The 23142-nt window shown below is 43.5% G+C and overlaps 1 protein-coding gene across 1 annotated transcript in view; it reads left to right on the forward strand.

Moving 5' to 3' along the window:
- Positions 1 to 9146: 9146 nt before the first annotated feature.
- mta1 (metastasis associated 1) overlaps positions 9147 to 23142 on the forward strand; it is a 30929-nt gene continuing 16933 nt past the window's right edge. Inside the window, exons 1-3 of the mRNA XM_037486529.2 lie at positions 9147 to 9469; positions 16304 to 16371; positions 19129 to 19222. Of these exons, the coding sequence (XP_037342426.2) occupies positions 9442 to 9469; positions 16304 to 16371; positions 19129 to 19222 (190 nt within the window). The 5' untranslated portion in view covers positions 9147 to 9441. The remainder of the gene's footprint in view (positions 9470 to 16303; positions 16372 to 19128; positions 19223 to 23142) is intronic.

A 23142-nucleotide genomic window follows, 5' to 3' on the forward strand; every position in this document is an offset into this window, starting at 1 on the left:
CCAGCTGGTTGCTGTGGTTGCAGGTTTGTTTGCCGGTCCAATCAGACTCAAACCTGCTGAGAGGAGGAGGTCGGGTGAAAGGGAAACGACAATGTTCTCTGCAATCCTCGGCTCACTGAACACGGGATGAAGATGGGAGGAAGGGTTTATTATCCCCACTCGTGTGTAACAAAGGACAATGTACACTTAGCAAACTATTGCTTCAAGAAACTTCAAGTGTAAGACGCGTAACATCAATCATATCCACGGTTTGGGATGTACGGAGCAGGAAATGAAAGACGGGTGAGGGAACAGTGAGACTGTTTCTTTAGAGCGGATCAAGCAACCACAAACAACGAGAGTGGACGCATAGAGAGAGAGGGGGAGGTGGTCTTAAGGGTTTAAAAGGTCAACTGGCCTCAGAATGTGACACATTCAAATATTTTCTTGATCTCAGCGTGTTCTCAGAGTACCACTCAGTCTGCGAAGACATTGGTGCCGCTTATGCTCAGAGAGAGAATAATACTGATGATGCCATCAGGGCCTCCCAGTTCAGCTCGAGGCTTAAATCGTTTAACAGAAAGCTTGCAGGACTGTTGGTGTGCAGCTTGAACGTTGTGGACAGGAGAGTCGAACCAAAGATGTCATTCAGATGCATCACAGGATTTTATAGGATTTAGTGATGTCTTACACCTGCATCAATTTTGACTTTTTACTTTTTAAAGTAAGGGTTCAAATGATTTAAACGTGTGCTATCCACCTGATTTTCTTAAAATAGCATAGCATTGTGCTAGACGGACATTACATTGCACTCAAGTTAATTGTACAGAAATTCTCACCTGAAAATTGGTCATCTTTTTTTTTTATAATGCTCTTTAAAATGATATATATACAATCTTAAACAGTGCAGTTAAAAGCCACTGAAAGGTTTTTATCTTAATATAACATCTATGATGGTAAATTATATTATACTACATTTGTTAGAAATAATGGGATCATATTGGAATATTGGTCATAGTTGATAAAATAGGTGTTTTAGTATGCATGATATCACGCTTGTGTTAACCTTTGACCCTTAGTCCACCACGATGATTTCCAGTTGCACAACTGTTCTTAGCACCGCTCACGCCAGCACTCATTACTTGAGCCCCGAGGCCAAACAGGTGGCATCGCTGCTTTTAACCCCAGACGGCGGCTATCCCTCAGTTCCTTCCTTTTTTCTTCATGTCCTTCCTAACCCCCCCCAAACACACACACACACCCTATAGCGCTCACACATTCAGGGTCCGCACATGTAAAAGAAGGCTAATCCACATGAGCCGCGTGACATTTCTTGTCACCCAGCCCAACGCCACGGCTTAAAGAAGCAGCCGGGCCGTGGCGTTGGGCTGGGCCCTCGCCGCTTGGACGCCGAATGAGGGGATCTGAGGCCTCTATTTTAATGCGAGCGAGCACGTCGTTTAAAAGACCTTCGGGACAGCCGTGGTGTTTAATGAAAATGCGAGGGTGCAGTGTGTCTGCGTGGAGGACACGTGCATGTGAGAGCGTTTGAGTAAGACGGAGGAAAAAGGAGCCTGAATTCATTATTGAAACGCTTGCACGCACGCAGAGTGCTGTTTATTTTAGAATCAGTAGCCTATGTTTAGCTTTGCGAGGAGGAGACAGAGGCGAGATTAAACTGTATCGGCGGATGATAAGCTCTATGTTGAGTGTTCAGGGAGCGTTTAATGGACAGCAGATATCTTTTGTGGATAAGAGCGAGAGGACCACAGGGACGCTGTTATCTGCCTTCTTTCCTTTCTGGTCTCCCCACAGGTAGCCGGCCTCTTGTTCAGCTATGATACGAACAAGTTACTAGAAATTGCACATGTAGTATACGATCTAATGGTAGACCTTCATCAAGTAATATTCATGTATTGAATAACTTCAAGATGATGTACTACATCTACTTGAATTTAAGTGTTTGAAATGACCAGAAGTCACGTTCAAGTCAAAATTCAGATAAATGATTCTGTAGAACAGGGAATGCAGTTTATAAAGTAGTAATATTAGGTAATAGCTAATGAAAAGGATTATAAAACACGCCCCTCAAAGTTTAGCCAAAGCTGATATGAAGCCTCAGCGGTTTAGATTAAACAAATCTTTTAATTTAACAGCAATTGTTTTTTTATTGATCTTTGTTGGAGGTCCTTTAACACAAAGAGCGGAGTTCATGCTGAAAAGCTTTTCCACTTTGTAAGATGATAAGACCTGTTTTTGAAAACGCATGCAGGCTCTTGTTAGCAGCAGGTGCGGTTTCCCATCAATTTCCTTAGAATTACTAGAATATGCACCATGTAAATGTAAACTGCAACAATTGGATGCCTTAAGGATAAATTCTCTCAATAACTCTCAATAATGAGACTGGACCAAGAAAAAGTTCAAATGAAGGACAAGGCTCAGTTGACTTGTCAGTTATGGTTGAAATGCACTATTATAAGTTGCTTTGGATAAAAGCGTCAGCTAAATGACATGTAATGTAATATTGTGCTTTAATGGTGCAAATCTTCTCACTTATTTTGATAAATCAAATGACCAATCACTGTTTGACATACAGTAGTATTGTGACTTTTAGTGGTAATTGTCCATTCTAATCCCTCCTTCATGTCTACATACCCAGAGTGTTTACAACATCAGGGGGCTTTTTAAGACAAAAGGTTTGTGGCTCCATCGCCGTAATCCCGAGTGCAAATGGAAGAGCGCTCTTGTGTTTTCTATTTTGAAGTATTTTACTCCCACTTGGACTGTGCAGTGTTTATATTCCACTGAATGCCATTTTAAGTGACATGGGTGTATTGCTTGGCATACGTCACCATTGGTCCCGGTTGGTCGAGGTTCCACTCTGTGCATTTTCACTGCTCCCATGTTTGTTTAAAAGCCTATTTTTAGCCGGTACAATTTGTATTTTTGTTGAAATATTGTTCACCATGTGTTTGTTGAAAACACATGGTGAGGGTTTTTGGCCTCCCACAGAGGGAGCGTGTGGTTGAGGCAGCTAGCAGAATTTTCTATGTCTCTATCTATGCTGTGACCCTCCTTCTTTGAGCTCCCTTTCAGTGACACATATTTGGAGTTAGACTCTAAACACAGACAACCTGCATGAACTTTCTTTAACGACTAAACCACTTTTATTCAGCTACTCAAATCAGTAAATGCAATACTTTTGCCGTCTTTGTACAATCCCACTAACAACCCTTTAGCAATGAAGGCCTGACCAATCACGGCTTTCCTCTTTCTGCAGCATCATGCTGTTTAAGTAAAACTGGTAATGATCGATAGGTCCTGAAGACGCCGTCTTACTCAGCGGAGGCATCGATGGTGAATGTGCAGTGTGAGCGTCACTCATGGAGCATCAATCAGCAGTATTGACTACAGCTGTATCAATCACGCAGCGTGGATGTATAAAGGGAGAGCTTCACAGAAATGGTCTTTCAAATCTTTGGAAATACACTAATTTGCTTTCTGGTGTTAGATACCTGTCAGCTATAATGTTAATACGGGTACACACTTCTAGATGCCGTACAGTGATAGTGAAGGACGTTATTTGCACATTAATACTTTAGATTGAATTTAACAACCAGAAAAAAACAATTTGGGCACCTCACTAAAGATTGAGTTAGATTTAAAAGGTTATTAACAGACCACCTCAAGGCTTCATTAATAGAGAATCGAGATATTCTGATTCTGATGGAAAGTCCTTCAAAATCTCCTTTGTGAGCAATCTTCATATCACATTCAAAAACCATTTCTCTATTTTCAGAATAGATTTAAAAGAACATGGTATATAGTAACAGAATGGGCAACTTCAAGCAAAATATGTTAAACAAATAAGATAAAAATGAAAACGTGACACGCTTCATATTATTTCCAATATTTGAAACAGGAGCAAAATGCTTCTTAACGAACTATGAAAAAATGATTAATTCAGTTTCCCAGTTGTCGTCTGGTATTTCTGACATGTGAGTGAATGGACTAATGACTGCTGGGTATCATTTGAGTCCTTATTTGATGATGTGTCTTCATAAAACAGAAGGCACAGGGGTTGGTGAAAATACCCTGCACTGGGGCCTCTTGCAACTCTGGCATTGATTCAAAGTTGTGACAACAGTTGGGTCAGAAGGATCGCGAATTATTCTTTAAAATCCCAAGAGAAACTGCCTTCTCTTTCACATGTACTCAAACCCCAAACAATAGCCCTCGCTGTCACAAGGTCTCTCTCTCTGGAGCCCAATTTCATGATAAAACATTCAGCACTGGGAACATTTTCTGTACCTCAGCAATAAAGCCAAGTCTGTTTCTTCCATGCGGGCAGGGACATTTCCTCTCTGCCATACGCAATAAAGCAAACTGGCCACATTCAGCACATGAAAACGGTTTTGATCCGGTGAAGCTCTTAATTGAACCCTTGGAACGCGTGTGGTGCTGCACTGGAGAACTCCGGACGCCGTCCTGTTTGAGGCGCTTGCGGGGGCCTTTAGGAGAAGCAGGCGCGCATGCAGGCACTACAGCGCTTAAACGTTCCTCCTCTCTACTGGCGTCATGAGCGGTACAACAATCGGCTTCGTTTTGTTCACATCAATCAACACAATGATCGTAATAACTTCTGGGTTTTTGGGTGTCGAAATGATAACAATAGAATAATAGAAATAATGATAGTATGATGATTTGACAACCCTGAAAGAAAAAATATATGTATCTTTCTTTCAGAGAGGTGCTTTTAAATAAATGGTCTAACTTTTGCTGACTAAATAATGAATCTAATTTAACAAAAGATTTGCAATAACTTCCAATAATTTACTTATAGAAGTCTCAAGGGGCTCGTAGTAAACAGAACATACCCTTAATAAACAGCCTACAAGCTGCACTTTTTTATCCAGCAGCATTCAAACTGACATCACAACTGGAAGTGTAAACAAAAGGTGCAGTCAATCAATGTGCTATAACTGCCTGAAGGTGTATCCGCCTTATAAGCTCTAGTCTGTGAAGGCTCACGTGACATCAGGCTCACAACTCAACCAGGAGCCAAAAAATGCTGCATTTTCAAATTAGCGCACTACAATAAAAGAAGCAGCTTTAGTTCAGTTGACAGCACTCCGACTCGCTCATGATTTAAAACAGTGATGCATCGTTTTAGAGGTCTCTTTAGTGTCTTTGACTTTAATGGTATGTACTTAGCTGTTCCTGTGTGTCAGCTGAGTGCCATAAAGCATTAACGTATTACTTGTGATTTATTTCAACAATAACAGTTTTCTCAAACAAAACATTGCAGCACTTTGTTGCGTCTGGACTTATTTGTTACATAAAATAGCACCTCTATCTCCAATGCTGATCATTTGGTGATCCAATAGGTTGTGTTGAATATTTTTGTACATGCAAGTTCATGCATGTGTGTATTCTGGGCGCTCAGACGTGCTAGTTGCTGAGACTGCGTCCTGACATCAGCTGGTGCAGCTCAGACGGCAAGGGAAATTCAAGACGTGACTTTCTGATGCCATTTGCCATTCCTGTGATTCCTGTTTCATGTCTAAGTGTTGTGTGTGTCTCCCCCCCCCCCCACACACACACACACACACAGTCCTTTCACCAACTGCCAGTGCCTCTCCTCTCTCTCTGAAGATGGAGACATATTTGGCGGTTCACCAGCTGTTTCACAAAATATGTGCAAATCTCCTCGTCTGGCGGCTCTTGGCATTTTGGCACATGATCCTGCGGTGGAGGGTGGACACCTGGCGGCGGGATTCCCTCGCAAGGTGGAGTCAGGCCCGAATGCGGGTGGCGCACATGCAGCACAGCCGCCCGCATCCATACGCGACACTGTCTTTTCATCTCGGCGTGACAGTTATTCCGCTTTCATTCTGTGAAGGTCGCAGTATCAATAACCTTCCATTGCAACGTGGTTAATCCCTTTGGATTAGGGCAACGGTTTCCTTGGGAGGCCTTCAAAGTGCGGCTGAGAGACACGCCACGCCGTGCCTGCAGTCATGACAAACTGAGAGGTCACCTCCAGGCGCAAAGTACCCTGCAGCGCAGCTTTCTGCCACTCTGGCAGTGACAACGTTTGATTCACGTGATCCTTGAGGTATACGGTGGACGTTTTGAAGCTTCTCTCCGCTCCACTGCATCACTGATCTGTGAGGGACCAACTCAGGACAACAGACAAGGCCATGTGAGGGATGCCCCCTAGTGGTGGAATGAGTTAAGTGCAGATTGAAGCGCCTTGTTTTTCCATCCATGCGTCGGTGCTTGTTGATGGTGGTTTCTTGCTGGTTTGGAGCTCAAACGTGTGTTTGTCATGAGGTACAAACTATGGATAGCACTACATCCATCTGAAAATGGCCTGAAAGCAGACACCTCTTTGTCCTGACTACCCATTGTGTGTTAAGCAAGACAGTAGCTCCCCCTGTAGTCTGATGTTGATGAATGCAAGCTGTATGTGAGATTCTATTCAGTTACTGCTAGTTTTAGCTGTGAAATCATTTTGACAGAAGCCCTACAGCTGAGATTCCCAATTAAAAAAGACTTGTCGCTGCCTCGTGCCTTCAGAGCAGTGAAAAACATGCCTGGTCGTTAATGACGTCTGAAACAGAGAGATGTAACGTTCAAGACTAACTGTAATTATACTTGTGTGACTTGAGCAATTTCAGCTTTTTTTTCCGCAGACTGCAATGACGCCCGTTCAGTCGAAGTTGCAGATCTCGCCACAGCTTCTGTACCTAGAGCATGAGTCAGAGCTCGTCGATGGCAAACAAAGACTAGTTTGGTATAAAAGATAACGTAGCTGACAGTGTCACACTCAGCCAGGATGGGGACAGCGGGGAGCACCGGCCCAGGTATTGCTCCGTAGTAAAAATGATCATGGTGTTTTTTTCCCACTGTTAACACGGAAATACACTTATGTATAGTTAGGCGTCAGGGAGAAAGCACTTAGTATTGTGATTACTTAATCACAATAGCCTCTTTTTTTGCTCTACCTCCCGCAGTGTTTCTGGATCCGAGCACAACCCCCCCAGTGAGAGAACAAAACGAGGATCCACAATCAAGGATATGGAATGGGTTTCTGCCAGGAAACAGGCCTAATTGATTTCCTCTTTGTCTGTCATCTGCGTGTATCTGTAACATGGAGGGGTGGAGGACTTAAGGAGGATGAGGGAGAAAGAAGGAGAAAGCAGGACAGGCCGGCGAAGGTCATCCTCTGAGACGGCGAATACACAGAGAGGAATGTTTTGCAGAAGCTCCGAGTCCCGAGCCATCTCCAACAAATTGAAATCGTTCTTGGGGAACACCTGCGCCGCTCTGCAATGTATGCTGTTCTGCATGCAGGCTTGCCTGCCTGTACCTGACTGCAGCCACATCTGGCTGAGGGGCCTATTGAAACTAGTCACAGTTCCCAAACACAAGGCTACATTGTTGACCACTTTTCATTAATCCCATATTAAGGATGGGCACTGTTGTTCTCCCAGTTCATTGGGGAATATTACAACTGCTTAGAAGACAGCTCACTTGTGTCGCTATATGGTACGTAGGACGATATATGGAAGACGTACTCTGTGCATCTGTGTTTTTATTGCTCCAAAATAAAAGTGAATTAGCAAGGTGAGCAGATGAAGTACAGCGTGAAACAGGGAGCCATTTTCTAAACAGCATGCAGCAAAATTCAACAGATAATTCAGGTTTAAGGTGTGTTGCACATAGCAGTGAGCAACATAATGTAAATTGGGAAATATATATATATATATGTATAATATGCACAAATATTGATTTGCTAATAATGTTCTTTCATTTCATTGACAAAACAGTTTTATTCCGTCTATGCACATTGACATGGAAAAATATGCTCAAATGTATTTTACATGTTCTCTTGTTCTTTCTCATAATAGAGAACAAAGACAATTCAGGATCCCTCCAATGCAGCACAGTTCCAACATTAAGACTGCACACTTGAGCAGGGGTGCGTACTGTAAGAACGCGCCATTGGCTTATGGCGGTCATGTGACTGCAGACTGTAGTCCCCTGTGTTAGGAAACGGTAATTGAGGCGTCCATATGGTATAGATCAGAAGTAGCCTTCACCACAGCATTCCTCCAGCAGAGAGGCTCTGTGCTTGTGTCCACGATGAAAACTGAGCTAATCAAGAAACCATCTCTAATATTCTAAATAATATATTATCTCCCCTTCTTACTGGTTCTCACTGCTCCTGCAAAACATTTTTTTTACTGAAAAATACAAAATCTTGTGGTATGTAAATCCTTCCCCGCCTTGGTTCTTTATACTAAATGTGTGGATGACATGAAACAACAATTTCAAAGGAATATGAATGAAAATAAAAAAATCAACAAAGTGATTGATTTGACCTTGTCACTGACCAAATTTAGTGAGTCTAAGTATAGTCTAAGTATGAGGTAAGTATAATCTTACCAATGCCACATGAAAATCCCAAATTAAATTGTAGAAAAGCTAATGGATCTACCAAACAATACAAAGTGCCATGACACATGTTACCTGTACAAACAATGTTTAAGCAAAAGTGAGTCACCCAAACTATTAGGCCAACCATTATCTGTAAAGTATCATTCATTCATCTGTACAGTCATTGCTGGTGATACACATGTGTGTTTATTTACCCCTTTTTCTTTAATTAAATATAATTCTATTCTTTTTGACCCCTTGGGATCCTCTCCATGGTTGTTTCTGTTCCACTACTCTGTGCTACAGGGTATGGGATCATAGAATGGGGTTTAAAGCATAGGACAGGTGTAATTAGTTTTTAGACACACCATGTTAGAGGTAAGTATGTTATTGTAAGTATTTCCTGTTCAATTAGCCGAATGTCCAGGTGCACAACTGTAAAGTAACGTCAGCCCAACAACGTATTGGTCCAACCAGGTTAATCTCATTATTTGCTTCAGTTTTAAGGTGGTTTCTGTACAACATCGTGGTAGAAAAGTAAAACCGTTTCCATTTTACATACACAGAACGATGGAGATTTCCCACTTTCATTTAGCATCAATTACGTACTGTATCGTACTAATTAACTACGTGGGTGACGCAAGTCACTAACGTCGAGCGAACGGCGTAGCCGTTGGTTTAAAATAAACCCGTGACGTCACGTGTGAGACTACAACAAAGCCCGTGGCGTCGCTTCGTTTTTGACGTGTTGCTAGTTTACGGATGACACGGTAAACTAGCAACACAATTAGTTGTTTGTCACACTACTTTCCCCCCAAAATGCCGCCACCGAACTCAAGGGTTTAGAAAAAAAAATGTGTACTGTCTCTTTAAGGTCCCTCGGCTCGTCTGTTTCGTATTGATCAATCCACCATTTTCCAACACACAGCGGCGGCAGTGCTAACACAGCTCCGGCAGCGCCACAGAAGAGAGAGCCACCCCTCTACCTGGAGAGGAAGCCAGGGACCGGGGGCAGTCATGGCAGCGAACATGTACCGGGTTGGAGGTAAGGTGGAGGAGGGAGTGACATTTTACAACCGTCCCGTCATTTTCTTGTGCCGAATTCGCCTCGATGCGCCGCGGGTCTTTTGGTATTTACACAGAGCGTGCTCCGTCTTTCCTTCCCTTCTTTTATTTCCCTAAAGCTAAAGAGCCTTGTGCTTCACAGATGATGATGATGGTGGTGAAGAGGAGGATGGTGATGAAGAGTAGTGGTTCGCTTACTGCCGGATCCCCCTCGTTTCTTTTGTGTTTGTAACTTACGATGATCCCAAACTACTACCTCGGTTTGCTGCTGCATCCGAAGTGATGCATTGTGTTTCTATATATTTAAGGGAGCATGGCGAGCGCATTGTAAAAGTTTTACGTGCCATTCAACTATTGCTCTGGCTGCTCTCTGATAATAAACCAATATCAATAGTAATCCACTAGCCTGCAGAAACCCAGTAAGGTTTGCACGAAGCAGCAAGTGGGTGCGTTTTTTTCCTGCTTTTTTATTTATTTATTTTTTTAGAGGAATTGAAAATGAAGAAACTGACGTTAGGTACAAAAAAAGTTTTAAGCTATTATTTAAAAAAAAAGCATCTCAATGCATTTCAAATCTTTAAACAAGGTTTTTTTTACTGTTTGTTATTTGCTCAAGTATCATCAGTTAATATATAATTAGGATTCCTGTCTTTTCTTCACACTCCGCCTTTCTGATTCACATCTTGTAGGTACTGTGTGAAAATAGGCACATTTTGTTGGGGGTCTGTATACTAGAAAGTACTGAATAGCGCTAAAGACAAAAGATAGGATCCTTATCCGATGCTTTCCACACACAAAGAAAACCCATAAGCCGCGCAGAATTTTGACTCCCTATGCAGTTTAATTAGACTACTGTTCTATTCAAAATTCACTGTCAAAGTGTCACAACAATCACATAAAGGTGGGCGGTGACAGGTATTCAGTGTAGTAAGTGACAGGTGTAAATACCAAGAGGATAGTTCCATTATCTGTACTGAACATTATTTTCATTCATGTTTTTTATTGGAGTCCAATGTTTTCCATGTTGTAGTTGCTTAATTGTATACTTCTTTTTAACTGTACGTAAGCAAGAGATGGAGGTAAAGCGAGAGTTATTTATTACCGTCTGATCATATTTACATGCGATCACTGACCAGTGCACCAGCAATGCTGTGACTTTCTTTGGGATGGTACCCATATCAAAAATAGCTTGTAGTGCACGTCATAGCCTTAGCCTTATTATTTAGTCAAATTAAACAAGGCCTACTTGAATGAGAACAGGATTATCTCCAGAGCCAGGTGGAAATAGCCAACATTACCAAAATGTGGTGTTAAATTGTCTTCTGAGATGTTAACCAGCTGAATATATACATCGTGTTTTAAAAAAAACTCATTTGTGATTCACACGATTCTCCTGGCTACTTGGTAGCTTTAAGGTGGTGTATTTTCCCCCTGTACTTTAGCACTATGCACTTTTAAAGTGGAAAAAAAGTATATACATTAGTGGTGTGACACTTTTCCACCCGTTTCCAAGTTGTCTTGTCAGTGTAAAAATCCCAGAGTCGCAAGTCGGCTAACTGGAGGCACCAGGTTTTTAGATCGGGTCATCGCAGAACAACAGCTGCAGAGGTTTCTGTGGATGGCCTGCATCATAAAAAGCAACACTGTGCAGCGATCTTTGTCAAACTTGTGTTTGTATCTTGCTTGGATGCTGTTCCTCTCATCTTTTTTATTAATGGTTTCAAATCACATCCCCAAATGGTTGATGACGGTATCCCTCATGGATAAATATCAGGCCCGCTGTTAATTCGTCTGTACACAGACATTAATAATACTTTTCTAACTTGGCACGGTAATGCACATTTTTATGGGCAGCTTCCTGTTGGGATGCGCTGCAGTACAGGTTGAATCTAGGCTCTTATTCCCCTGAGATACTTTACATTTTACTAGCTTATATTTCATTTGTGTTTTTAAATATTGTGTATGTCTGTGTGCATGATGTTGTGTTTGAGCAAATGCATTTTCTCTGGCTAGAGATTTTGATCTCATTTTTTGATATCTTTTTAATAAATCAGTATTAGCAAACTGATAGTTTTTTTACAATACATTTTCAGTTTTTGTAAGATTAAAATCCAAATAGTGTAAATCTGCTTAATTGTATAATATCCCATACTAATCAGAAACCAAACCCTTAAAATCATTGTGCTGAATAATAATACCATAAAATAGTTTTTGAACACTCACAATAATTAAAAACAATGCAGAATTTAGGCCCAAAATAAGTCATTATTGACCGAATTGATATCTGAGCAAAGCAGAACCCTTGAAAAGATGGCCGCCACTTTGTAGGACAATGCAGGATCATCTTGGAGAAGCAATGAATTCCCTTGAGATTGAACTGTGAACAAAAGCTGGCTCCGCTCCATAGGCCGCGATGCCTTTGTTTTCATCCTGCAGGCCACACGCCACTGCTCCCCCCCCACCCCCCAATCCACAGGAAATTGTTGGTGACTTATAGGCTATATTATAAGTATTATTATATTATAAGTCTTATCTCAAAGGTGCAATGGGAAGAGCGGCCGGAACAAAGTTAATGTGCACTGGACCACAAAAGTTTTAAAAGTCTTAACCTCCGAACACGAGTCACAAAGACTGGTTGACTAACTGGTTGGCACAGGTGTGACCCAAAATGACACTCTGGAGGGACACAAGACTGTGAGTTAGGTGCCTGTATGATCTGTCCTCCTGGTCATAATGGCCATTAAATGATCCTTCATGGTACTTCCATGTCGCGACAAAAGTTAGGACCGGTTCTACTTTTCTGCCAGACAGACATGTGTTCTTTTGGCTGTATCACGGTACGTTGGAAACTCCACTGTCAGACGACTCCTATACAAATGACGGGGGGGCTTTTTGACAGACAGCTTAAGTCTTACTTCGAAGAATCAAGTGGACCCACCTTAGTCTCCTTAGTCCCTCGTTGCTTAGCTTCAGTGAAGGGAAGACAACGCACAGAGGGACATTTTGTACTAAAGAAGACCAACTTTGGAAGAGGCCTGCTAATGCGCAATATTGGCTTCAAATAAATGTTCCATTTATTATAGGTCTAGTCTAATAGTCTATAAAAAGGAAATCTTGAAAAAAAAAAAAATCTCAGCAAGCAAATCCTGTTAACATCTCTGCAGGAACACCTGACCATTGTTTTAAGACATCCTCCGCAAATAAATACTTTTTAATCGCTGCACTTGGAGTGTGACAACGCTAGTACAGAACGTGTTAAACGTGCTCACTAACTAACTTAAAGGGCTGCCAGTTATGATTCAGCCCCTGCTTAAAGGCGTTTGATTTGTACCGATATACACACGCTGACTAACTTACCAGCTTGGACAGTGCCCACACTTTGTTTGGCTGCTGGCTGGTGTTTATTTCCCACGCTGGCCTCTCTCCCGCAGGTCTGGTGGGCGAGCTCGCCGAGTCACCGCTTCGTCAAATTCAGGACCATCAGTCAACCAGATACACGACTGGTGTCCCCATGGTCACACACCTCCTTAGAGGTCAAACTGCAATACAGTGTGCCAGTGTTTGCTGCAGGCTATTTGCCCTAAAGTTGTTTTTAAGGGAGGAGTGTCGTGTGACACGCGTTCGATGTAGAATCACGTTTGAATGAGATCAAGCAACCCGTGCAGCGTGATCTCAGGTGCGAGAACGATTCATGTGAAGTAGCACTTTATGAGGTCAAACGATCCCTCTCTGCTTTAACATGGCTTCATGATGAAGGTATATTTAATGTCTTTCATTCACTGGTGTTTAATGTGGATTATCTCCAAGGTCGGCATAGTTTATAGAAATACCAAATATATTCAGAACCCCCCCCCCCCCCCCCCCATACCAGGAGATTCTGAGCCGTAATCCCGTCCGCGGTTGCTGCTTTCGGGCCACAGGCGTGTGTGCTTGTGTGTTTCCAATTAGAAGTAAGTAATTAATCTACTTTCCTATACCGTCCATCGTCGCAAAGGTTTGCGCCTCCCTTCCAACTGCGTTACCAACTCATCCGCCCTCTCAACGTTTCCGCCAGGCTTTGTGCGTCTCCCGGTCGGCCCGTTATCTCGTGCTTCCCCCCCCTGTCATCGCGGCGCGGATCTGGCTCGCGGGTCTCTCCCTGGCCTGGTTTGAATCAGTCCAGCAGACTCTCTCTTTCGGGGCTCGGTAACATGCCTTGATTGGCTCTCACAAAATCCGACTGCATCTTGACGTCAGAGGCGCCGCCGATTGGCTGCCGGCTGGCAGCGGGGGATGGAGAGGGGGGGCGGGGGGTGGGTGGGTTATACGCGGATTGAGGCGGCATGAGGGCTGATGGGAAAATAGAGAGGCTGAGTGACGCTGCTCAGTGCCTACAGGCTCTCTCTCTCTCTCTCTCTCTCTCTCTCTCTCTCTCTCTCTCTCTCTCTCTCTCGCTCTCATTTTGAGTTCCCCTCCACCCGGCTCCAGCTCCTCACATGGTGGAAACTCCACCAGCCCACTCTTAACAGTGCTCGTACGGGGACAGGGCTGGAACTTTACAGCAATTCCATCTTTGGTAACTTAAGCATGAGCCAGGAAAGAGGGCGCGCTGCATCCGGTGTCCCAGCTTCACAGTGGAGACGAAAACCGTACTGCTGTGGTGGCGAGTCGCACCAAGTGACTGTTCAGAGGTCCACCATCATCTCTCGGTGGTTTGCCACGAGACCTGTCCTTGTTTTTGAGGGTGAAATTACTTTTTCATCAGGGTTATTATCAACATTGATAGTGTTATTTACCTTTCATGTGGACCACCATATGTCTTCTCTCTCGGCCGGCAGACTTCAAATATTAGCAGTGAGTCCGGTTGCGATACGTACACTCACAATGGAGCCGAAACCATGAGGTGCTTAGTCGACATGCTGCTTTTATTTAGGCAATTCAGTTATCAACCAGCTTCTACAGGTGAGATTCTGGTTTGAATTGAGTGAATTAATGTACAGTAAATTAAAGGAAGGTGTTGTTGGACCTGTTATAAAAGTGAACAGTCGCCAATCCGCTAAGAAGTCAGAATTAGTGATTAGAACGTATCGCTATTGTAAATAGGCCAGGGGTTTTCTCGGTTATCCATTTTTATTATGTTCTGTGAAAAAAGGAAAAACGTGACCTGTATCAGAGGTTAACTTTCCTGTGAGACGCTAATCAATTTCATCAACTACTTGTTTGACCTCTGATCTGGTTCCTCACCAATGGCGCTCGCTCTCCCTTTTCCTCCAGTCGTCTGTTTCACAGCCCGTCTGATGATCGTCGAAAGCCGGTCCAGAGCCAGTTCCTCCGACTTCTGACCTCTCGCCTCCCGGCTCTGCTGCTTCTCCCCTGTGCAGTTTTTTTAGAACCCCCCCCCCCCCCCAGCATGTTGCTTGTCTGCATTTTGTGTCTCAGTTGGCCTATTTGATATTCAGCAGCAGGGCGGAGATGTCGCCGGGGCACAGGAGTCTAGTAACAAGCTGTTTCGGGGTGAAGAGGAGACGTCTCGTAGCGATGTTGAGTTGTCAGTGAATATGTCGTCGTCAGGAGAAGCTGATATTGAAGTTGCGCTCTACGTGCTTTCTGAACTACTACTGCTGCTGCTAGTTAACCCTCGAGAGGGAGTGTTGCACCCTTTCTACCATTGAACTACTACCTTTAGCTACTTTAATTAAATTTGCAATCATTGCGAATCTGTTCAGTGGTGGAGGTGTGGGTGGAGAGAGGAATACCACTAGAGAGTGGAACAAGTACAAAGGTGTGCCCCCTACTCGGAACCAGTAGCAGCGTTGCATTGTGGTCTGTTGGTGATTCATGTGGGTGGAGAGATCTGGACATCTGCCTCTTCTGTTTCCGAGATGCTATATTTAAAATGCTTTAAAAGCTAAAACTTTGGCGGAAAATGTCAGATCAGCCGACGTAATGCTCAGATGATAGAAGAAGAAGAAAAAAAAGATGAATACAAGCCACATACTGCTAGTTGTTTGCACACTGTAGAGGTATCCGTAGGTGGATGTGAGATAGATCTCCATGTCGGTGCAAACCAGTTGGTTTGAGGCGCAGGATGTACACGCTAATAGTCCGATCTCTGCCTGAGTCGTGGCAAGAAGACGGGGGGCCCCCCGGTGGACGGTTCGGGGTGGGGGTGGGGGTGATGGGCGGGTGAGCTTCGGTGTGGAGGGTGGATAGCTGCAGCTCCAGGCAGCCAACCAAGTGTGGGGTATAATCTGACAGCACTCAGCCAAGACACATGCAGGGCTAAAACCAGGCGCCCTACCAAGACCGGGCCTGTGGGGACATCCTGGTGAGCGCTAAGCCTCCAACGGGCCTGGAGCGCTGCCAGGAGCCCCACGTACGTGCACGCACACACTCCAGTGCATCGTCACACATGCGCAGTAGAGCTGGTGCAGTCTCTCTCTCACACACACACACACACACACGGATGTAGACCCACCGTGCATGCAAACTGCGGTAATAAGGCAAAGAAAGCCCGAGGAAACAAGGCTGCAGCCTGAATGGAGAGCTCCGGAGAGGCTGATTTATTGTGTGTCTGTGCGTCAGCGTCTCTTTCATTCAGACCTCCCGACTTCAACCCCATCTCCTGTGTATGAAATGAACCTCAATGAGTGTACGGCAACATTTTGGGGGATGTCCGTGTTGGCCTAATAAGCTGTCGCAGTGTGGTTCAACTGGAAGTCACCCTGAGCGTTTGGGTGACCTCAAAATGCTCACTGAAGTTTCCTTTTGCTCTTTTCTTTTCTCCCCCCTCCCCCCCCCCCCCTCCACACCCCTTCACGCTGTTCCTCTGCAGATTATGTTTATTTTGAGAACTCGTCCAGTAACCCACTGCTGATCAGGAGGATAGAGGAGTTGAACAAGGTGAGTTACTCGAACGCAGCACAGATCTAAGTCTCCGTCTTAACCTTACCAAGCGCTTGGTTTTGAGTGATGAAATAATAATGTGGAAAATAATAATGAATCGTTGCAAATGTCTTTTAAATCTCTACACACGTGATCAAAATAAGATTTGACTTTTTTTTTTTAGATATTGTATTATAAAGTTCTTTAGTGATAAATGGAGTTTTGTTTATAATCTACATCCCAGGCATGAAAATAAAAATGTTTCTTTATCAGGGTGTAAGAGATTTTGATCTATCCTGTAGTTTTTATGTTGTTAGGATCATTAGCTGAAGATTTGGTCCAAACGAGACTTGAAATCTGAGGGGGAAAAAACAATTTGAACTCTTGACTTCATTGACCAAATAATGTATTGATAAGAAAATGATTTGCCACCTTTAAACGAGAATCTGAGTAATTGTTGGCTGCAGGGTTAGAGATTCCTAATTGTCTGTTTCATGGACATTTCTTCATATTTTAAGGGCCACTTGTGTGATTACTCCCATCAAGGTCATTATGAACTCCAGAAATACTTATTCAACTGCTTGTTTTTAATAATCTAATCCCAACATTTTGTGAGGTATCCTGTTTGAGCAGCCAGTTTTTCTGCTAAGCACAAAATAGAATGACAGTAATCGTGTTTTTGGTGGAGAATAGACCTGTAATATGCATCCATGTACGGATCACACTGAAAGCCGTCACCGCAGTATTGTTATGTCAACCCGAGTATGATGACCGTGTCGCTCCGGCTGCTGCATGGGTAAATCCCAGCCGGATCACGCGTTCATTGTACAGTCAAAGGATCAGAAAGGGAGGCCCGTCTCCGTGGACCTGCTACAGGTGGCCGCTGTGTGTCACCTGTCTCGGCCCCACGCCGGATAATATGGAGGCTGTTTAATGTGATTGACGCAGAGCGCAGAGCGAGTCTCTCCTCTCTGTCACTGTCAGTCTCTCTGCTCCTTTGGGAGCTCTGAGTTTCTCATCGTTCAGACGCACGTTTAGAAAGTGTAGAGGAAAGTATTGACGACTGCCAGCTACTCAAAACTATGGAAAACATTGGAATGGCTGAACTGAGAGCAAAGGTTTTGATCGGGACACTTTTACGAAGTGTAAATGTAAAATGAGCACACATTATTTCATTTAGGGACTAAAGAATCCCGGCCTGAAAGAAACTATTCCAACGTTTTTAATTACTTATTTGTCTTGTTTCGGATTTCTCTTTTGACTTCACAGATCATGCTTTTAATAAAAAGGCTTTTTACCTTTTCATTGTTTTTCTAAAGGCTCTTAACCGCAGGGGGCATTTATCTTCATTTATCACTATCCTTTACAAGTCGATTGTTTTTTTTGTCATGATGTATTGATCTGTTTTAATATTTTCTTATATCGACTTGCCTCCTGCTGCTCTTCTTTTTGCCAAGTCGTCAACGTAAATGTCTACTGCTTCAGAATTGACTCACCTGGTTAATTATAGGTATATAATAAAAGTAAATAAAGGCATTAACCGATAGTTAGTTGTCCGAAGAGTGTTGAGTCATTATGTATGAAACGACAAGACAGCCAAAAACTTGGATCCTCCTTCGACCTAGTTAAAGCCAGGTGAATATTTAGCATTTTTGTGTTGTGTCACGGTCGCGCCCCCAGTTGCTGCATCATGACTTCCTCTCCTAGCACATTCTGCTCTGTTCACCTTTAATTGGGCGGAAGGTTGACAGTTTTGACTCGCACATGTGAATATGACTGACTTTATTGTGGGAATCACACTCTCTTAATTCTGCCTTACCATGTCAGACTGCTTTGGGATTTTACTGGAATGTAAAAGAATCCCCAGAAAGACTTGAACCCACTTAATCAAGTCAGCAGACTTTAACTTGACTGACATTTTTATGTTCAAGTTTGGCATTTGGCAGCTTATGATGAGTGCCGACTATAAATATGTAGCTCTTAGTCAATTCGCTTTAATTATTTTGTATTGTCCTCCATTGTGTTCCGGGCTATTTAGCCTGTAGACTCAAAACATTTTCAGTTCAAATTTTGGTGACTAAGAGAATATTTGTTCATTTGACTTCCACAGATTGCTTTGACTTTTGTAGAAATGTCAAACTGACACTTCACAAAAGAGCAAAATTTAAACAAATTCATTTCTGCATTTCATTAAAATGTCCAATAAGTGCTATCAGAAAAAATGGTCCAACTGGAAATGTTTTCCTTGTTCCCGCACCATTTGTCCAACATAGAAATGTGGGAAATTGGATTTTTAATTATTCGCTGATTAGAAAAGTAAAAAGTCTGCAGTGCTACAGAAATATGACATGTTGGCTGTGTGCAATTCTCCATCACGTCATTAACTTCCTCTCGCAAAGTGTTTGATTTGAGAGGGAGATCTCAACCCCACATGCTCGACCTAATATGATCGCCCTTTAAAGTATCCCAGTTATCGATATTTACCTTCAATTTGTCTTTTTTAAGAAAAATAAACTACAAATCATCAGTGAAAGTGTCTTTTATTATTCTTAATGTAAATAATATTTTTCCCAGTTTTTGTTTTGATAAAATAGGCCTGCTGCTCGTGATACATGTTCAACATATGAATGTAGCATCACTAAGAACAAATTAATTGTAGAACTGCACAGACAACCTGATAACTGCAAATCTCACTTTCTTTTCCCCAACTGTGTGGGTGCTTTGTGTGCGGCACCACTTGTTGCCGTGGTAACGTCGATTGTCTCTGGTTTGCAGACAGCCAATGGGAACGTGGAGGCCAAAGTGGTGTGTTTTTACCGGCGCAGGGACATCTCTGGCACACTCATCGCCCTGGCAGACAAACACGCAAGTGAGTGACCCACCGTAACCCGGCCAGCAAAACGCCACCGCCCAACAGCACGCAGACCGCTGCTATAAAAGCAAGGGGGGGGGGGGGGGTCACTTTGGGGCAGCCCTTCCTCAATTTTTTTCCCACTGCAACGTATAATGCCGTCACTCCAATTGATCAAGACGAACGTGGACTGTCTGGCCTGTTTGCACATCTGGGGAGGGATTGCGGGTTTTGTGAACCTTCTCCGAGCTGAAAGAGTCAATCCAGACTGCAGCAGTCCATCCTCTGAAAGGCCTGATCGTGTGTGCGGGTGTTCGCGCGTGTGCATGTGCGTGTGTATGTGTGTCAGCAGCAGGTATATGTGGAGCAGCAGGCAGCCGTAGACCGGCCTCCTCTACCTTAAGCAGCTTTTTAATGTTTAATGTAGAGATGCTGAGTCCAAGTTTGTGGTAAAAAAAAAAAAGGTAGAAAAAAAAGTGAATCTGTTAAAGGCCAGAGACATTTCTGAATGACCAGGTCGCATCCCCAGTGGTCAGTGGGAAACGATGCCTTCAAGGCACTGCTCGGGACTGTTGAATGATATTCCATCTCCTCGTTTGACCGTGTGTAATTTCTCTAATCTTATCATCTGCAGGGGTGTAACAGACCATAATTGGTCCGTATGGATCCTCCCTCAGGGTTTGGCAGATTAATCACACAGTAATTAAAACCATTTATACTGCCCATTGTTATCAGACAATATTCAGTGAAAATAAGCCATGCGATGGAGAGATCTGCCTTCATGCTTTCTTGTCACCGATTGCTGATGATGCAAATCAGTGGAGCACAAACGTGTTAAGTAATCAGGAGGTAATGTTGGCAGCATAGGAGCTAACTGCTAAGGTTAGAACTGTGTCTCATAACCCCCTTTAACACCTGCCATTGTGAATCTTGGCGGGAACATACAACCAGCAGCATCCATAGCAGGTTGCTATATTTAGACAAAACAATATTGACGAAAAAATGAGCAAAGATGGGAATTCTTGAGTGAGCTGTTCCTCTCATGTGTGAATGAATGATGTTTTAACTTATATGGGTAAGAAGTCCTTCTGCCACGTGCACTCTGCACATCTACTGCAAACACGACTGTAAACCTTGGTGTACGGTTCTGCATCTTCGTGAGGGAGTATTTCTGCTCCATGTGCACACGTGCCATCCCACAAGCACTGATTTAGCGCTTCTGAGACTTCATTTCTTGGATGAAATACAGTAGCTGGCATCTCCTAACATTGTCTTTTGCAGACTGGCCAACACAAAAAAAAGTAATTTCATAGGAAGTGTTGTCTGACCACGTCTTTTATAATAGCAAAATTGTCACTCGGTGGCGGGGAGGCAATTGGCTGTCGGCTGGAGGAGAATCAATGAGGGTAACGGCGTCTGGTCCTCATGGTGCAGCACTCTGCTGTTAACGCTCAAAGAGAGGACCATTGCGTCTGAAGGAAATGGGAGTTGAACCCCATTGCTTTACTGGTGCCTTCAGCAGGCCTCATGATTTGAATTTAGTGCACATTGTACTATAAGCATGTTGGTGGACGAACCGTGTAAGTCTGCTTTTGGTGTCCAGTCAGGCCTCAAGTAGACCAACCCTGATTCTAAACTTGCATTCAAACCAACTTCAAAGCAATTGGCCCCAAAAAACGGATTACGCTGATCAATTTTATGGTAAAGACAAAAGCAGCTGGTTAATTTAGGCAGTGTTGGATTTGACTCCGTCCACCATTCATGCCGGTACTGGCGTCACACTGCCAGTGTAAACGCCGCCATCCTGCATTCCAGACTTGCTCAACCACCACTAGACTTTGACTGGGCGTGGCACACGCCATGTTGCCGTGTGGATTGCGTGAACGAGAGGGTGAGCCACCCAAGTGCATGTGCGCGTGTCTCCTGGAGATGGGTGGGTCCACGGCAGGAGGTTTGTTTGTTTGTTCTGGAGGACCACACAGCATCGTTGTGTGTGTGTGTGTGTGTGTGTGTGTCCCTTTTTAAGAGAGTCTGTAATCATGTTTTTAAAAGAAATTGTGTCCCTGGCTCAAAACAAGGAGGATTAAAATGGAAGCGGCGGCTGCACATTGCGTCGCATCACATGCGCAGTGAAATCTGGTGTGCCCTTAATGTCCCTTATAGAACATGAGGATGTTTGATTTGTGTCTCTGCAGGGAGGGGCTTGTAGTAGCCTTCTTTATGAATGAAAAATAAACCATTTTCCCTTTAAAAAAAATTAAAAAAATTATACGGCCCGATGTTGAAGGTAAAATAAACTTTTACTGACAAAATATTAAGACACAATAGTAGATATCCTCGTGTTAGGAAGCGTTTATAAATTAATTTAAATAGTTGCATTTTACTTCCTAATTTAAATGAATCCTACAGAGCATAGATAAAACCTTTTTGTGATCAAGTGAAGGGGAAACTGAAAGTGAATGGATGCTAGTTGGCTTTGAGGTGACAGTAAAAGATGATGTTAAGGCTTGCATGTTAATGAACGCCAGCTGGCGATAAGCTATACTAAAACACTAAACGGCAAAAAGGACACTAATATCGACCTCATCGGCTTTCCGTGTTCAATATGATTGATGGCAGAGTGTTTTATTTTCTTGAGTGATTCGTTTTTGAAAAAGCTGCCGCCACCGGAAACACTGCGTCTGTCTATTCATTGTGAAAGACCAATGACGGATGGTGTAATTTCATCAGTGACAGTATTTTGTGTTTTATAGGGCAGCTTTATGCATCTCCTTTTCTGGTTAACTGCAAGGCACAGCACCATAATGCCGCAAATACAGCTACAAATGCCCCAAATCCAACAAAAGCATGTTGAAGGCTCTTGTCTGAGTTTTGTTGGGCGGCGGAACGAAATTTGCACGAGGCGTCGGCCTCATAATTCTCCATGCCAGAATAACCTTGTTAATTATTATCAGCGCTGATGTGCGCTTGATGCTTTATCGCCACCTCTCTTTCTATACAGGGTTTTAGGTTGTTCCGCTGAAGAAGGAAAACACTGTTTCGGTATATATGGCATAGAGAGTGTTGAAAATATAACTTTTTTTTTATAATCAATGGTGCTTCACCTGCACTTGTGGTTTCGTTCCGTCTTTATGGTCAAGCGCATGCAGTCAAAGCACGACTGTTTGCACCGATTGGACGCAGCAGGATCGCAGTAACGTTTGTATGATCAGATCCTATTTGTGGCTGAGCTCTGCCAGCTGCAGTTTGGTAAGGGGCTTTCGGACGTTGTTTGCAACACATGCAAAAAAAAATGCACGGCAGGAATGGCTGTGCACCCATTGGGTGTGGGCCGTATCCTGTCTGTGGCGTTTGTGCCTGAGCGTGTGTGTGAGCCTTCATGACTTTCTTCAGCGTATGATGCACTTGATGTTTTTCAATTCTGCGCCCTGTCGTGAGTGAGTGTGTGTTCGCGTGTGTGCGTGCGTGTGTGTCTCGCATGTGAGTCACTGATCAAATATTTTGCTTGCAGAGCGTCTGAGGATCGAGGCACACAGGGGCCTCCATTAGCCCCTCCCCTGTTAGAGAAGCAGCCTCCTGAGTGGTCGGCCTCTGTGGCGGACTTGGCATTTCACCTCCTTGGCCCCTCCCCTCAGACGTTTGAATTTGCCATGACTGTTTTTTTTCTGTTTTTTTCCTATTTTAGAAATGTGGCTCCGAGCTCCCATGAACAATAGACGACTATGTTGCCAGCGAGCTGACGCACTAAAGTAGAAGCAGTGAAGTCGAGCCGGTTGTGGGATAGGTGCAGCCCATCAGATTATTTTCTCCATGAATCCAAAGCTTGTGACAAAAACATTTGTCTCAAGACGCATCCCTTTTTTTCATCGTTTTATTAGTGAGACCATTGGCAGGAGGGTAGTCTCTACGTCTCGCCTCATGCTGTTAGCGGCTTCACA

Source organism: Pungitius pungitius, chromosome 14 (genome assembly GCF_949316345.1).
Source record: "Pungitius pungitius chromosome 14, fPunPun2.1, whole genome shotgun sequence".
Taxonomy (NCBI): Eukaryota; Metazoa; Chordata; class Actinopteri; order Perciformes; family Gasterosteidae; genus Pungitius; species Pungitius pungitius.